Here is a 16,253-nt window from a genome sequence, read left to right as displayed (position 1 = left end):
CCCGCCCCTGCCTCCTCCTCCCAGGACTGGACCAGAGAGGGCGCTGTGGCCACTGGGGGGCACTCTGCCCCCCCAGGTCTCACCGGCCGCCCCCAGGAGTGCACGGGGCGGCCGGGGTCCCCATCAAGCCGGGCAGGACCAGGATGCTGTCCCCTGTCTTCCCCCTCGCCCCCACCCCACGCCCCCACCCACCGGAACGTCTGGTGTGACTGGAGACAGCCGGATGCTGGCTGACCCTGGGCCCGAGGTGGGCAGCGGCTGGCCGGGCCTCCTCATGTCTTGCCTGAAGGGCCCACATGTCATCCTCAAGATGGAGGCCATGAAGATCGTGCACCCTGAAAAGTTCCCCGAGCTTCCAGCGGCTGCCCCCTGCTTCCCACCTGCACCTCGGCCCACCCCCACTCTGGCACCCAAGCGTGCCTGGCCCTCCGACACAGAGATCATTGTCAACCAGGCCTGTGGTGGGGATATGCCTGCCTTGGAAGGGGCGTCCCACACCCCACCCCTGCCACGGAGACCCCGCAAAGGCAGCTCAGAACTGGGCTTCCCCCGCGTGGCACCTGCGGACGAGGTGATTGTGAATCAGTACGTGATCCGGCCTAGCTCGGCAGCCTCAGCGGGCTCATCATCGTCCTCAGGGGCCACAGCAGCTGGGGAGCCCCTGGAGTGCCCCACCTGCGGGCACACCTACAACGTCACGCAGCGCCGGCCCCGCGTGCTGTCCTGCCTGCACTCGGTGTGTGAGCAGTGCCTGCAGATCCTGTACGAGTCCTGCCCGAAGTACAAGTTCATCTCCTGCCCCACCTGCCGCCGTGAGACTGTGCTCTTCACTGACTACGGCCTGGCCGCGCTGGCAGTCAACACATCCATCTTGAGCCGCCTGCCGCCTGAGGCGCTGACTGCCCCATCCGGGGGCCAGTGGGGGGGCGAGTCAGAGGGCAGCTGCTACCAAACCTTCAGGCAGTACTGTGGGGCTGCCTGCACCTGCCACGTGCGGAACCCGCTGTCCGCCTGCTCCATCATGTAGCACCTACCTGCCTGCTGCGGCCGCTGCCCTCGCCCATCGCTTCTTTAGGGACCCGGTCCTGTCCTGTCGCCCGCTGACCCTTCCTCGCCCACCATGGCTTGTGGCCCTACCCCGCGTGGTACTGTCGCTGCAGCCAACTCTGCCATTAAAACTCTTTGCCAAAGTTTGCACCTGTTCCCTGGACTGAGGCCCCCTCCTCAGGGCTGGGCCCAGGGTCGGCACCCATGCTGCAGCCCAGACCGTGTCTAGCTTGGAGCCGCCAGAGGGAGGCTTCTCCTTGCTGGCTGGGGCCAGGTTGGGGTCCCCTGCGGGCAGGGGCTGGGTCTGGCCTGGAGTGCGTGTGCAGAGCCTGCAGGCCTGGTCACAGCGCACTGCCAGTGTATACCCACTGGTTCGGGCCAGCTTGTAGAACTGGCCTAGCTGGGTGAAGACAGGACCTGTCTTCTGCACTGGCCACTGGTGTGGGGGAAGACACAGGTGTTTTCTCTCCTTGTCCCCCTGGCCTGCGTGGGTCTCCCAAGACTGGGTATGGCCTTTGGCCATTCTGAGCTGGGGCACTAGGACCAGGGGCCTGGACCGCCAGTGTTTGGGGAAGGTCCCTTTGCATGGGGCATGGGGCAGCTCTGCCTTGATGCTGAGACTGGGTAACAGGAAGGACAGCTGGGGCAATTGACAGTGGCATCAGGAATAGATGTTTATTGAGAGCCACTTCCTGTACCAGGCAGGGCTCAGCTCCCCACCTCAATCACATTCCACTCACCCACAGCTATGGCATCCTGCAGGTGAGGGCCTCCAGGTTTGTGTTGGGAGCCAGCACAGCTAAGCCCCTGGCTGCCCTGGGCCACCCTCTGGTCCTGGCCAGGCTGGGTACGGAGTCTTGTGGACCAGCCATGTGCTGTGTAGGCCCCTCCCCTGGCTGCTGTGACCTTCAAGGACACAGTGACCCTGATCCAGATCACAGGTGGTCAGCTCCAGCAGCCCCTGCCCTCCCCCACCAACACACTCCCTTTGGGGTGTCTGGCCATTCATGCTGCCCTCCTGGGCCTCAGGAGGGGGCACTGTGGCCCAGTCTGCCATGGCCAGAGCAGGGCCTGGCTCACCACCCTCCCTGCTGCCCTCGTCTCCAGCAGCTGTCCTTGCATGGTGTCCTTGGGCCCAGCTTGTGTCCCGGCTGCAGGGTGCAGTGGGCTGTCTGGCCAGGCCAGGCTGTGTGTGGGGCTTGGGGGCGGCCAGGGCTGGGTCTGAGCTTGGGCTTTCCAGCCTGAGCTTTCCATCCAGCGAGGCTCAGCGGCTGGCACGGTCCAGAAGCATGAAGAGCAGCCCCAGCAGCATGAGTGGCGTGAAGATGAGCAGCAGCCCCAGCAGCTCAAGCACCAGGAGGGTCAACAGCACCAGGCGGCGGGCACAGGGTCCACGCTCCCGCAGTGCCCACAGCCGGATGCCCAGCCCTGGCGGGCAAGGCAGGAAGGGCAGGCAGCCCCGACTCCCTATGGGCCCTGCCAGGAAGCGAGGCTGGTAGCGGTGTTCCAGAGAGCCCCAGGGCCCCGGCCTGCGGCCGGGGGGTGTCGGGGGCGCAGGAGGCGGCGGGCGCTGGGGCCCATCAGCCTGAAGCAGCTCTTCCTGCAGCTGGCAGATCTCCCACTCCAGCATGGGTGTTTTCTGGCGGCACAGAGGGCAGCGCACACGGCCCAGGTCCGAGCCAGGGGCTGTGCCCAGTAGCCGGTGCAGGCAGCCTGTACAAAGGCCGTGGCCACAGTTCAGCAGGGTCAGGCAGTGCTCGCTGGGCCCATAGGGCTCTGTGCAGATGGGGCACTCCTCTTCCTCCTGCCTGTGGCCCTCTACCTGCTCCCCCACCTCTGGTAGGGGCCAGATGCTGGCAGGGGCTGTAGCCCCTAGCAGGGGCTCACTGTCCAGAGTTCTGGCACCCTGGGGGTTCCTGACGCCTGCCCCATCATCTGCTGGAGGCTGGCACCGTGAGTCCAGATACTCAGGACCCAGAGAGGCCCACAGAGGACTGGAAGGCCCAGAGCTGGGCTCTGTGGGACCCAGGGCAGGGTCCCTAGGGCCAGAGTCAGGATGGGTGGGCTGGGGCTCCAGGATGTGGAGGTGTGGGGGAGGTGTGGAGGTCGGCGTGGCCCTCAGCGGCCAGGTAGGGTCTGGATGCCACCCGCTGCTCCCTTGGCTACTGACCTCCTGCTGTACCTCTGGGCTCCCTGCCCCACAGGAACTTCCCTTGAGTCCTGGCGGCCTGCTCACACCGGGCAGCTGCTGGGCCCATGCAGAGCCACTCCTGGTGAGATCCTGCTGGCCCTCAGCCCCGGCCAAGTCCAATCCCTGTGTCAGTGACTGACCAACTGACCAAACAAACGTTCTTCCGCTCCTGGCCTGGACAAACGCTCTTCCGCTCACTGGCTCAACTACTCCAGCAGGGTTGCCTTTCCCAGAGCTGGAGCCCCAGCCAAGGGAGCCTGGGGGTGGGACCAAACACCACACCCCTTGCCCGCCCCTTCCTGGGTAGAAAGGGCAGCCTGAGCCGGCCCCAGCATTTCCCACAGCTCTAGGCTGGCAGTGAGCCGGCACTCCGCCTCACAGGCAGGGCAGGTTTGGCTGGGCAACTCCAGGACCCTGAATTCACATCACATTGGACTTGCGAGTGTAGGACGCCTGGTTCAGGAAAGGTAGATGCGCAAGACGCACATGCAGGGGCCCACGCACCAGAGGGATCACTGCTGCCCCTGCCCATGCGGACACTTGAGGACCCATCTGCCACCTGCAGCACCAGGAGCAGAAAGACAGCACACATGGGAACCGCTGCCCAGGGGCCATGTTTACTGCCAAGGCTTCTGGGATGGGAGAGGAAGGGCCTGGCCAGGCCTCTTCACATTGCTTAGGAAGCTGTGGGGGTCCTGGCAGCCTCTGGCCCAGGCCTGACCCTGTGGGTGCTGCAGGCATGTGGAAGCAGCATGGCCCCTCAGGCTGCCATGGGAGGCACCGGGGAGTCCCCGGGGTAGACAGCAGTGTCCTGTGCCAGAATTGGGGGGCACAGGCCAGGCCAGTGGGGCAGGGCATGGGAAGGGCAGGGTGTCCCTAGGGCAACCGGTGGGGCAGGTTGCAGTGTTGGGGCTGACAGGCCCCCAGAGTGTGAAAAGGACTGGCGTATGAGGTGCTCCTCTACCAGATGCTTTCCCCTAGACTCCCAGGGCAGGAGTCCAGGACAGCTATCAGGGCCAACAGGTGTTCCCTCAGGCCCAGGTCTCCACCTGGAAGCGCACTGTCCGCTGGAGCCTGGCAAGGTAAGCGGCAGCATCAGGGCTGGAAAGCCCACCGTGTTCCTGGAAGATGGACATCAGGGCCTCTGTGACATCTGCTGGCATGTACTTGGCGTTGCTAGACAGGCAGGCCAGACGGTCAGTGTAGTTGGGACCCTGCAGGGCTGGGCCTCCCCACGCCACCCGCCTGAGCCTGGGCTCACCCTGCCAGGTAGAAGTGAGCACCACGGTGGTCCAGCAGCTCCCAAACCAGTGGCCCCAGCTCCTGGAGGCGGTGCTGCACATACACCTTCCGTTCCTACAAGGCGGAGGCGCTGAGTCTGCTGCCCTCCTCCTGCCCCCTCCACCTCGGAGTACACCCACCTGCTCCCGGGAGAAGGCTGTGACAAGCACGAGGCAGCCTTTCTTCTCCAATTCCTGCCATTCGGCCTCCCAGTAGAAATCTTGGTCCCGCCAGCGGCAGCCAAAAAACAGGAAGTTTCCTGGGGAGTGCAGGGTGAACTCAAGCTGGACACAGGCCCTTGGAGCCCCATGGACCAGCTCCAGTGGTGACCCAGCCTGGGATCCCTGCACTCACCAGTCTGGCCCTGGGCCACGCGCTCCTGGATGGCTGCTCGGAAGGGGGCCACACCAGTGCCAGGCCCCACCATGATCACAGGTGTGTCTGGGGACTTCGGGAAGGCCAGGCTGCCTGGCCGCACCCACAGGGGCACTCGGATGGATCCTGCCACAGGAGGGAGGAAGCATGAAGGGGCTCCATGGGCCTGGATGAGGGGCACTGATGTGGGTGGGGGCAGAACAGCGGGGCTGGGCCACAGTCCCCACCCCTCCTCCTAGGAGTCACCTTGCCCAGGGTCCATGGAGGCCAGCCAGGAGGAGCAGAGGCCACGGCGGGGCTCCCTGAGGCGGGTCTGGTACTGCACCACAGCCATGAGGATCTGCAGCCTGTTGGGATGAGCCTGGGGGGACAGTGGGTGCCATGGCTGCTAAGCCTGCTCAGAGGTGACTCTGCCTGCAAAGCCCCGGCCATGGCTCTCACCAGCAGGGATGAGGCGATAGAGAAGGCTCTCGGCCGGATCCGTGGAATGAGGTCTAGCAGGTAGTCTGGGGGGATGGCGCCCGCAGAGTGTGGGAAATCACACAGCACCTGGGCAGAGGACCCTCAGCACGAGTTCACGAATTCATGGCCCCTGACTCAGGACCCACCATGCGCCGCCCTCTGGCCCCTGGGTTAGCCCTGACCTCCAGGATGGTCCTGCGAGGCCGGCTACAATATTCGCACAGCGCCTCCTGGCCTGTGGCTGAGCTGAGCTCCAGCAGCTTCTCCCGCTCCAGCTCGTGTGGGGACAGGCAGGCCAGGAGCTCAAAGAAAGAGCGGCGAGGCACACTGGCAATGTCCAGGTACTGGGTCACAAGGTACCACACGGAACAAGGCTGGGGCAGCCCTGATGGAGAGGGCACACCTGCAATAGGAGTGGCAGTGTCATGGCCAGGACCTCCGTGGGGTGGACACACCTGCAATAGGAGTGGCTGTGTCACGGCCGGGGCCTCCATGGGGCGGTGGGTGGGCGGCAGGCTTCCTGCTCACCTGGCTCCCGGGGCTGTAGTGTGAACCACTGGTCTGGGTCTAGGCCCAGTAGCTGGCAGAACTGCTGGACGTGGGCGGCTGAGTTGGACGGCTGAATCAGTACCACATCGCCAGCGACAAAGCTGTGTGGGAGAATGTGGGAGGGATGTGTGTGTAGGGGTGCTGTGGGGGAGAGGGAGCAGCTCGAGGGCGGTGGTGGGGTCTGTGGATGAGGCTTCCACTGCTGAGCTGCCCTCACCCCAGCTGCTGCAGCCCCATCCAAATCCCGGTCCACTGCCTGCCCTCGGTCACCAGGTACCAGGCGCCCTGCCTGCTTGGGGTGTCGGGCTGCCCCCACCTGATGCTGGAGCCAGTGATGTCAAACTCGATGAGCCGCACATCCTGGAAGTGTGTGGGGCCTGTGACCCTCTGGTTAACGACCATGGGCGCCAAGAAGGGCTGTGACTCTGACGGGGGCTGATGAGAGTCCAGGCTGGACGCAGTCAGCTCCTGGAGGGCCATGCTGGGTGCATCCTGGAAGAGCTGGAGGGCGAACGTGGAGGGCAAGCTGCGGGGTGGGGGGCACAGCATCAGGCCCATGGGGACAGGCATCAGTCCGAGGGCTCCAGGGAGTGATGGCATTAGGCCATGGGCTCCCTCCTAGGGTGGTTGCCTACTTGGAGGGACCAGGGCAAGGTCCCTGGCCAGGGTACACCTACAGATTCTCCAAGGCTGGCCCAAGGCCCTCACTCACGGGACTTCAGGGGGGATCGCAGCGAGGTCCAAGGGCACCGGGTACAGGCCCAGCACCTTCTCCCACAGGGCCCCCAGCCAGGGGTCAATGGCAGCATCGGGCCTGGGAGAGAGCACACCTGTTGGCCACGGGCAAATGGCTCACCTGTCTACCATAGCCATGAGGGAGCCCTGTGGCCCACACTCACCCCAGCTCATGCTGGTCATCGCCCAGACATGCAGGCAGGAGGGCGCTGCCCCCGAGCTGCAGCAGTCGGCGGTGCAGTTTCTTGGCCACAAAGTTGAATCTGCGGGGATGGAGAGGCTGGGTGGGGCCTGCCCTGCAGCCCAGGGCGCACAGGGCCCACATCACCAGAAAGCAGCTGGCGATGGGGGACAGTCCTGTCCTGCCAGTCAGTCCTCACCCTGGCCAGGGCTTGGTCACTACTTGGCTGAAGGCTTTGAGTCAGGCAGGTGTCACACCCTTGGACCTCTCAGCCCCTGTGGCTGCACAGCTCAGAAGGGAGACCTCCCAGCAGGACATGACACATGGCCAGTCCTTCTCCTGTGCCTTCCTCTAGTGACAAAGGACCCCACCAGGCACCTGGGCCCCTTGGGCGGATGGACTCAGCTTGGGCCTCCGAAGATGCCCTCTTTACCCTGAACACAAACCCCTTTTCTACTAGGCAATGATACAAAGTGATGGTACTCAGGGACATGGCTGTGTGTTATGAAAATACACCATAAACCCAGTGGCAACCCCAGACAGGCAAGATGTGGCCTTAGGGGTAGACAGGTACAAACGCTCTACTTCAGCCCTCCTCCCAGGGCACAAACACTTCACAGTATCTGCTTTGTACCTGGCGGGGAACAGCACCGGATTGGCCTCTGTCGACCTTGGGCACAGGCTATGATGTGACACTGGCTGGCGTGAGCCCAGCTCTGCTCCCGGGCTGCCCGGCTGCCCTCAATCCTACTACCCGCACCGGCAGCCTACCGCGGAGAAGGGGCACCGACCCTGAAGACTGTTCCTGTGTGGCCAGTGTGCCGAACCCCACACCCACCGTCCCTACTCACTTGGTGTAGGAGGAGTCCCCGAGGCCCAGGACGGCAAAGTCCAGCTGAGAGAGGGAGGTGGCTGGCAGGTTCTTCCGGAATATGAACCTCCAGAAGTTCTGGGCCAGAGGAAGTCTGTGTTAGGGCTGCTGGCTCTGGGCCAGCCCCTCACTGTCGTGGGGATGTAGGGGAGTCTCAGGACAGGGGCAGAATGGGATGGAACCACCTGGCAGGAGCAGGCTGTGTTGGGCCCATGTGGCAGGGGGGTGGGTGCTGAGCACCAGGTCTGCACGTGGCAGGTGGGGCCTCTTTCACAGGGCAAAATGCTCATCTGTTCCTTAAGAGCCTGTTTCTAAAACACAACAAAATTGTTTCTTATTCTACTACAAAGACAAGAAACTTGGGAAAATGCACAAATTATAAAGGAGAAGAAAGCCAGGACTCCAGAGGTTGGGAAGCCGACGAGCCTGGCTGTCTGCTCACCTGCTCCTCGGCTCTCTGCTTCCTGAGGGCCAGCATCTCCCCATCCTCAGTCAGGGCTCAGCCTGGACCCTAGGCATGGCTCTGGGATGGGTGCCCAGTGGGGACGCTTGCCTCCACCCACCTGCCACCTCCAGTCCCAACACCCGAGCCTCAGGGAGCCCGGGGTATATCCCACGCCATCCCTGGAGCCACAGGGTCCCGGATGGGAGCACCTCTGCTCCAGGTCTTCCTGGGCAGCACCAACGCCCTCCCACAAGTAGGCATCAAGTCACCTCCTTCCCTGAGCCTGCACGGGCCGCGTGGGTCAGCTTTGCCTCACCCTCCTCCCTTTCTATGGACAAGGACAGAGGCGGCAGCAGGTCCTCAGACCCCATACAATGGGAGAAGCCATGTTGGCACTGTCAGTGCCCAGCTCTGCCCACTGGCCCTGGGTGGCCCATGCCATCTTGGCACCCTGCTGGCAGCTGGCAAACAAATCTCTGCCTTCTGTAGCCTTGTTTCCTGGAGCCTAGGGGCTCAGGGAGAGGCCCCCGCCCAGCCTATTGGAGGTACCACGCAAGCCTGTGGGCAGCGCTGTCGGGGGAGAATTGTGCCCCTCAGGCCCGCCCTGGACTCTTCCGGTTTGGTGGCTGCTGCTGAGAAGCCAGCGCCATCTGCATGCTGCCTTGCTATCTCCTGGCAGCCGCCTGAGCATGCTCTTTCTCCCCAAGAGCCAGACAGAATGTGCCTCAGCGGGCACCCTCTCCACTCTCCGAACCTCTCTCAGGCAGGTGGTCACATCCTAGGCAGGGTCTCAGCCTTCAATTCTGGGACATTTTGCTACTTTTCTTGATAATTTCCTTCCTGCTCTCTTTTTCATTTTGAGGCTTCTGGTGTGAGGTTTTTTGTTTTTTGCAGTCCCGGGGACTGAACACAGGGCTTCTACACTTAGCTAAACCTCCAAACATTTTTTTTAAAATTTGAGACAGGGTCTCACCAAATCACTCAGGCTAGGCTGAAACTTGCAACTCCCCTGCCTCAGCCTCCCAGATGGTGGGGTTATAAGTGTGCACCATCATGCCCAGCTGATCTTTGATTTCTACCTTGTTTGTTTGTTTGTTTGTTTGTTTTGTCTTTTTGAGACAGGGTCTTGCTATACAGTTCAGACTGACCTTGAGCTCACTTTGTAGCCCAGGCTGGTCTCGAACTCACAGCAATCCTCCTGCCTCAGCCTCCCAAGTGCTGGGATTACAGGCATGCACCACCATGCCTGGCCTCCACCTTGCTCTTTGTTACACTCATTGGGAGAATTTCTCAGCCGCATCCTCTAATCTTTCAAAGACCCTCTTCTGTGCTGCCAGCTCAGTCCTGCTCTGTGGTGCTGGCCTTGTCACGGGGGTGCTGTGTCCGACCTGTTCCTGTTGGTCTCTCAGCCTGTGCCTCTCACAGGAGCCTCTGCTCCCAGTGGTAGTTCCCATGATCCGCCTGTGCTCAGGAGGCTGATAGGAGCCCTGGACACATGCCTGGTGCCCATTACTAGTGGGCTTCATTACTAGCGTGGCAGGGACCTGGCCACTGGGCCTTTCACTGTGATCCCACTGCTTCTCAAAGAACACAGCAAAGAGCGCAGGATTTCCGGCCCAGCAGGAAGATGGTCACCGAGGAGCTGCACCCCAGCCTCTGTAGTCCAGGCCTACAGCCACTCAAAGGAGCCCCAGTTCCTGCTGCAGTCAGCACTGCTCGTTTTCTTCTGTGAGGTGCCCGTCCCTGCCATTCTTCCTGACTTTGTCCACTCAAGAGTCTCATCATACCTCAGTGTGACTGTCATACCTGGGCGTGACTGGCTGCCCTGACAGCCCCGAATACTTTGGACCAGAGAAGAGTCTCATTACTTCTCCTCTCCTCGGCCAGCACCCTCCCATCCCATCACTCACCTCCTGTCTCCACCCCCAGTCACCCACTCTCTGTCCCTCTCATTCTAGGAGAGCCCCAGCTGTGCTAAGGCCTCCTGGGCTCTACACAGCAACCCCTACGCTCAGTCTTCAATTTTCAGCCTCTTTCTCCCTGTTCCTCCCCAACCCACACTGAACATGCCGAGTCTCCCCTATCCTATAAACTCCTTTTGGACTCCTTAGTGGTTTTTTTTGTTGTTGTTCCTTGTTTTTGTTTTGTCTTTTTGAGACAGGGTCTCACTATGCACTTCAGGCTGGCCTTGAGCTCACTCTGTAGCCCAGGTTGGCCTTGAACTTGCAACAATCCTCCTGCCTCAGCCTCCGGAGTGCTGGGATTACAGGTGTGTGCCACCATGCCAGGCCAGAATTTTAAAATATCTGACATTCTCAGAAGACCTTTCCCACTAACTCTCTGATCCCCAGTAACCTGGTTTCTCTCTCCACAAGCCAGAAAACAACTCTCAACCAGCAATCCCAGGGATGACTCCCAGGTCTCAACTTATTTGATTTCTATGCAGCTTTGATGGTCTCAACTTATTTGATTTCTATGCAGCCCTTTGTGAAACACTCACTTCCCTGCCCTTGACCTTGAGGAAGGTGCACCCCCACTCCACTGCCTGGCCACAGGCCTGCCCTCTGCTTTGATGCAGGCAGGGTCCTTGGGGGAGGTGTTTTTCTTCACACCTCTTGATTTTTTTTTTTTTTTATTGGTACCGGGGATCAAACTCAGGACCTTGTGCTTGCCAGGCAGGGGCTCATGTCACTGAGCTATATCCCCAGCCCTACCTCTGGATTTTGGCCCCAACCTACCCACATCTCCCTTGATATCTCCTGGCACCTGGGCCTGCCATGTCCTTGCTTTCTGTGGCTAGCACCCATTCTGGTTCCAGAGTCCAAATCCCTGTTGTGATTCCACCTTTCTCATCTTCCACATGCCTTCAATTACAAGTCCTGCTGGCTCTACCTCCTTAACCTCTCCACAATGTGTCCACTTTGCCCTTTCTTCCACCACCCTGACTTAGACCACTAGCACCTCTTGCCTGGGGTGTAGTCTCTGGCATCATCTCAGCCCCTACAGAGAGGTGGTGCTGTTGCTAGAACCAGAGCATTACTGTCCCCCAGTTTCCACAGTCCTTCACCTCCTGCCCACCCACCTTACTGTGCCTGCTCAGGCTCTGGCTCCTCCATGGCTTCCTGCCTACCTCCCCTTCTCCTCCTGCCCGGATGCACTCCTTAGCTTGGCTGGCCATCCTGAGCTGCTTTCTCCTCTTCACACAGACCAGGCCATCCTTCTCTTCTGCGTAGGCTACTCTATCTTCCCCAACCAGCCCCATTCATCCTTGGGACTCAGCCTACGCTCCTTCCAAAAAGCTCTGCATGAGATCCCAGGCTCCCACACATCCAGCAGGTTCCCTAGCAGCAGGCATTTCCTGATACCGTAACTGCCCATGAACTGTTGTTTCTACTCTTAAGTTTGTAAGAGCTGGAAATGTAGATCCCCAGCACTTCACAGTGCCAGGAATACATGTGCGTCCAAGATGATCAAAGAATTAGGTACTGTCTGAAGACTACACTGCCTGGAGATCCACATAAGAACCAGACCAGAGTCCTACACACATCTGGGGAAACACAAAGAGTTAAAATGGAGGACAAGGCTATTTAGTGGCTATTAAGAATTTATTTAGCAAAGACAACCAGAGCCCCCAGCTCCACTTGAAAGTATCCTCTCAGAACCACCTCTAACGTGTCTCCAAGGGCAACGACTTAAAGTGCTTCTTGGACTTTCGGGGCCGTAAAACCGGGGTCAGGGCGGAGGGAGCCGCATCAAGCCAGCCTTACCTTCATGTTGTCAGGGGGGTCTCCTTGGCCTGTAGTCGCACAAACAAATATCACCAGGGGCTCCCTAATCAGATTCGCCTCGACGAAAAGACACAAGTGTAAGAGCTCTGGCCGTCATGACCAGGGCCCCCCAACTGGGCCCCCCTTCCTCACTCAGAGGGACTGGCCACCCTGGAGTCAAGTCTCCTCTTCCCCTGTGTCGGCTCCAACCAGCGCGACGCCTCTGGGCCCAGGGTCTCCCGCCCAGGCGGCCGAGCCTCACCACGGCATAAGAGTCCAGCTCCTGCACGCGGCAACTCAGCCGCCGGCGCCGGGCCTCGCGGCGCAGCCTCTCCGCCACATCTTGGGCAGTGCCTGTCTGGCTGCCGAAGAGCACCAGGACCTCATGGTCCGGCATCTCTACCCCTTCCCAGCCCAGGTCCCGGGCACGCACCGCCTTCCGCCTTCCGGTGTCGACAGGAAGTGACGTATTCGACCCGCGCTGGCGGGGCATGGCGTGCGGGTGCTGCAGGAGTCCAGCGGCGACCGCTACGGGGTCCCGGACCGGGACCTGGAGGTCGGCGGCACGCCGGAGCAGGCGAGGCCGCTTTCTCACAGCGGTGGCGTGCGCCGGACAGGCCAGCGGAGAGAGAGAGCGCGGCCCCGCTGGGAGCGCGCTCGGCCGGACCCGGGCCAGCGCCCCACCAGCGCGATGCTCTTCTCGCTGCGGGAGCTGGTGCAGTGGCTGGGCTTCGCCACCTTTGAGATCTTCGTGCACCTGCTGGCCCTTTTAGTGTTCTCCGTGCTGCTGGCACTTCGCGTAGACGGCCTGGCCCCGGGCCTTTCCTGGTGGAACGTGTTCGTGCCCTTCTTCGCCGCTGACGGGCTCAGCACCTACTTCACCACCATCGTGTCCGTACGCCTCTTCCAAGACGGGGAGAAGCGGCTGGCTGTGCTGCGTCTCTTCTGGGTCCTCACGGTTCTTAGCCTCAAGTTCGTCTTTGAGATGCTGCTGTGCCAAAAGCTGGTAGAGCAAACTCGAGAGCTCTGGTTTGGCCTGATCACGTCACCGGTCTTCATTCTCCTGCAGCTGCTCATGATCCGTGCCTGTCGTGTCAACTAGCCTCAGGCAGGGGCCAGGGAACGAGCACTGCACAGCTGGAATGCTGGTCCTGGACCTGAAGCCCTGCTTGAGCCACATCGGAGGGGAGGTTTTGATCTGAGGGCAGCGCCTGCTTGTGCCTGGCTAAGTACCCAGTTTTCTCTATGCCAGTCAAGTCTGAGATTTTTCCTCATCAGAGCTAACAGAGCAGCCTTGATTCCTGAAATATTTCCTATTATTCATGCTTTGAGTAGCTAATTCTGAACTGAGATTTTGAGAAGGACCCCAGGCCAGTTGGAAACTGCATGTAAATTGAGTGTCCTGCTGCGTTTTGAGCATTTTCCGTGGATCCTGGGGTTGTACTCCTTTACAGAAGTAGCAAAGCTGAAATTGGAGATTTTGTCCAGCCAGCAGCAGCAGCCTAAGAGCTCAGTACACCGTCCATCTAAACCGTCGTTCCTTAGATGGTTGAGCTCTGAAAATTCAAGAGCGCTTGTGTCTCCTCCCCTGTGTCATGGGAGAGAATAGCCCTTTTTTCATTCCAGCCCAGGCAAAGACAGACAAATGTTGAATAAGAGAATGACTGGGCAGCTGAGGCAGGAGGACCTTTGTGAGTTTGAGGCCAGCCTGGGCTGTAAAGTGAGCTCAAGGCCAGCCTGAAATGCATAGTGAGACCCTGTCTCAAAAAGAAAAAATAGAGAGAATGCCTGGGACTCTGTCTGGATATCTGCCCTCTGAGTAAAGAACTCAGCTGTCAAGGCAATGCTTGGTGTTGTTTCATGGACTTCCATGTTTCATGTTGTTGATTGTAGTTTCATGGACTTTTCTACCACCTTGTGGCCAGCACCGTTAGGACATCTGAGACAGATTTAGGCCTCCTCAAGGGATCTAAGATAGGAGCATGTGCTCTGATGATGGTGGACTTGAAGAACTGTAGATGGGAGCTTGTGAGTGGCCCAGGTTTGTTGGCCTGAGTTCTTTGGTTTGATGGGTCAGGTGCCAAATGAGAATATTTGCTAAGATGAAAATAAAATAAGAGAATGTTTTCCTGAAATGAAAAGTGTTGCCTGTAGTTTTCAAGCCTTGAGTGAGACAAACGCTGAGATGCTCCCTCCTTTGTGTAGTAACTGGTTGCAGAGCTGATGTAGGTAGATCAGAGTGTTGCTAGAGCACAGTGGTGGGGGGGACTATTCTGGGAGAATCTCTGTTTCCTGTCTAGAAGGTGGATAACTTGGCCTCCCAGGTTGGGGACAGTTGAGGCTGGAGTTGAGGACCTGTGGAGTGGCACCTGTGACATTAGAGCTTTTGGCTTCTTGCCAGCATGTGGTCATTGGTGGGCCTCAGTGGTGCCCTGTAAAACAGAGAAACAATGTCCTAAAGCCAATTTTTGTGTGGCCCTTGAGCTGAAGATGGCTTTTACATTTTTTTCCCCCAATACTGGGGATTGAATCCAGCTGTACTCTACTAGTAAGCTACATCTCCAGCCCTTTTATTTTCTTTTGAGACAGAGTTGCTTAGATTGGTCTCAAACTTGCAATCCTCCTGCTTCAGCCTCTTGAGTAGCTCGGATTACAGCCATGGCACTCAGCTAAATTTTTTCATTTTTATAAGGTTAAAGACAAAGGCTATGGATAGATACAGTGGCACAGCTACAATCCCAACTACTTGGGAAGCTGAAGCAGGAGGATTGTAAGTTTGAGCCTAACCTGGGCGAGTTAGCAAGATCCTGTCTCAAAATGGAAGAAATTAAAACGTCTGCGTAACGATCATGTACTGAGAGCAAATGCATCCTGCAGAGTACAAAATCTCTCAGTCTCAGCAAAATCATCCTTTACTGTGGGTGTAGGAGAGACTGTCCTGAAGACCTAAGATGTTTCAAAGTTGCTGGATACCAGTATTACCCTTCACTTGTTATAGCCAAGTTTCTTTCAACATTGCCAAGGCCCCTAGAGGACAAAACTGTCCCTGTTAAGAAACACTGGGCTTAAACATTTACTGTTTATCCATTCATAGAACAGGTGTGCTGCCCTCTCCTCTAGCAGCTTGGCCAGCAGGGTGGCTTTCCCTGTAATGTTATGTTTAGGTTGTTTGTCTTGGTAATTTGCAAATGACCATTCTGGTTTGTGTAGAAGTGATGAGCCTAAAAAATTTCCTTTGTAAAGTTAATAGAGAAGGGCACTTCCCAGAGTCCAAGAAGGGCGCCCCCAGGCCAAACCCTGCTGTGTGTCTGCAGAGACGCGGGTGCCCTGAGCTGAGCCCCTGGAAGGCTCGAGGTGTGAGAAGAGTAGTGTGGGTCCCCAGCAGGCTGCAGGGCAAGTGAAGGAAGGATGGGGATGCCTGTGTCTGTGGCCCTAGTTTCCTGCTTTTATGGATGTAAGCAACCTCTTCACTCTTCCTTGGGCTGTTCAGCTCTCCTCAGAGGAAGAAAGCCTGGGCTTTTCAAAGGGCTGTCAGCCTGCCGGGAGGCTGTGCCTTCGCAGTCATTCCCTACCAGCCTTGGGGTGGGTGGAGTTCAGGAGTCCCAGCAGCCTGGCAGCGAGGTGGAAGGGTCAGCCCACGGCCTGGCATCCGAGACCTATGCTTTCCCCTCAAGGGCAGAGGTTGGGGGTGGGTCGCCGGTAGTTGGGTGTGCACCCACACGTCTGGGAGCTGACCAAAAACCCGGTTTCAGAGCTTTCCTCAGCCCAGGGCTCAGACGCGCCTTTTCCACTTCCGCAGAGTCCCACGTTCCCCAGCCGCCCGAGGGCAGGTCGAGGACTGAGGTGAGAGCACGATGGGGCCAGTCTGGTTGGCCTGCGCCAAACCCACGGAGGGAACAAGGAGGCCTGGCGACAAGGAAGTCAGGGTTTCGCCAAGGTCACCTGCGCGTCTGGGCCCAGGGGTCCGCCCGGATCCGCGCCAGGCCCCACCCCCTAGCAGGCAGATACGCCCACATCACAGGCGGAAGTGGGGCCGCCCGGGAGCTACAAGAGGCCGGGGGCGTGTCCGAGCCCTACCCCAATGGGGGCCGGCCTACGCCGAGCGTAGCCCAATGAGGCCTCAGGAGGGCGGGGCCCAGACGAGGTCCTCCAATCGACATGTCCCCCGACTTCCACCCTCTGTAGAGGTGGGGTGGGGCGGGGCGAGCCTGAGCGCTCTCGCCCAATGGGTGGCGGCCCAAGGGGGCGTGGCGCGGGGCGAAGGCCGGCTCTTCCCGTGACCGGCGCTGCTGGTCCGGTCGCCCTCGCAGTCCCGTCGGCGGCCGCGTCCGCAGCATGGCCGGCGTGGC

General features: G+C 59.5%; 4 protein-coding genes across 9 annotated transcripts in view; 3 read left to right on the top strand and 1 right to left on the bottom strand.

The window, feature by feature from the left end:
• Positions 1 to 1,202, top strand: part of Rnf208 (ring finger protein 208) — a gene marked incomplete in the record, with an annotated part of 3,794 nt that extends 2,592 nt beyond the window's left edge. Inside the window, 1 exon segment of the mRNA XM_005408603.2 lies at positions 1 to 1,202. Within this exon segment, the coding sequence (XP_005408660.1) occupies positions 224 to 1,027 (804 nt within the window).
• Positions 1,203 to 3,833: 2,631 nt separating this feature from the next.
• Ndor1 (NADPH dependent diflavin oxidoreductase 1) lies at positions 3,834 to 12,412 on the bottom strand. 6 transcript variants are annotated; one of them, XM_005408596.2, is made up of 15 exons: positions 12,167 to 12,412; positions 11,905 to 11,982; positions 7,878 to 8,003; positions 7,673 to 7,770; positions 6,805 to 6,903; positions 6,618 to 6,719; positions 6,222 to 6,431; positions 5,885 to 6,006; positions 5,539 to 5,759; positions 5,336 to 5,443; positions 5,141 to 5,255; positions 4,874 to 5,020; positions 4,660 to 4,778; positions 4,500 to 4,594; positions 3,834 to 4,359 (listed from the first exon to the last, which is right to left on the bottom strand). In XM_005408596.2, the coding sequence occupies exons 1-15, from the start codon at positions 12,395 to 12,397 to the stop codon at positions 3,999 to 4,001; spliced, it is 2,232 nt and encodes a 743-aa protein (XP_005408653.1). In that variant the 5' UTR covers positions 12,398 to 12,412; the 3' UTR covers positions 3,834 to 3,998. The 6 variants fall into 6 exon arrangements, with proteins under 6 accessions (XP_005408653.1, XP_013362049.1, XP_005408650.1 ...); XM_013506595.1 differs by having other exon boundaries at positions 4,500 to 4,573; XM_005408594.2 differs by having other exon boundaries at positions 4,182 to 4,414.
• Positions 12,413 to 12,569: 157 nt separating this feature from the next.
• Tmem203 (transmembrane protein 203) lies at positions 12,570 to 14,045 on the top strand. Its single transcript, XM_005408602.2, has one exon. The coding sequence runs from the start codon at positions 12,596 to 12,598 to the stop codon at positions 13,004 to 13,006; it is 411 nt and encodes a 136-aa protein (XP_005408659.1). The 5' UTR covers positions 12,570 to 12,595; the 3' UTR covers positions 13,007 to 14,045.
• Positions 14,046 to 14,506: 461 nt separating this feature from the next.
• Positions 14,507 to 16,253, top strand: part of Tprn (taperin) — a gene marked incomplete in the record, with an annotated part of 9,075 nt that continues 7,328 nt past the window's right edge. Inside the window, 1 exon segment of the mRNA XM_005408661.2 lies at positions 14,507 to 16,253. Within this exon segment, the coding sequence (XP_005408718.2) occupies positions 16,240 to 16,253 (14 nt within the window).

Source organism: Chinchilla lanigera, unplaced genomic scaffold, assembly GCF_000276665.1.
Source record: "Chinchilla lanigera isolate Chin_1 unplaced genomic scaffold, ChiLan1.0 scaffold00112, whole genome shotgun sequence".
Taxonomy (NCBI): Eukaryota; Metazoa; Chordata; class Mammalia; order Rodentia; family Chinchillidae; genus Chinchilla; species Chinchilla lanigera.
The sequence above is the reverse complement of the archived record's forward strand: the minus strand, read 5'-3'. Positions and strand labels throughout refer to the sequence as shown.

Coding starts and splice junctions, on each gene's coding strand:
- Ndor1 (XM_005408596.2), bottom strand. CDS start 12,397: ATGCCCCGCCAGCGCGGGTCGAATACGTCACTTCCTGTCGACACCGGA. Junction 6,720..6,804: donor GATGACCAGCATGAGCTGGG/GTGAGTGTGGGC, acceptor GCTCTCTCCCAG/GCCCGATGCTGCCATTGACC. Junction 6,432..6,617: donor GCGATCCCCCCTGAAGTCCC/GTGAGTGAGGGC, acceptor CCCACCCCGCAG/CTTGCCCTCCACGTTCGCCC.
- Tmem203 (XM_005408602.2), top strand. CDS start 12,596: ATGCTCTTCTCGCTGCGGGAGCTGGTGCAGTGGCTGGGCTTCGCCACC.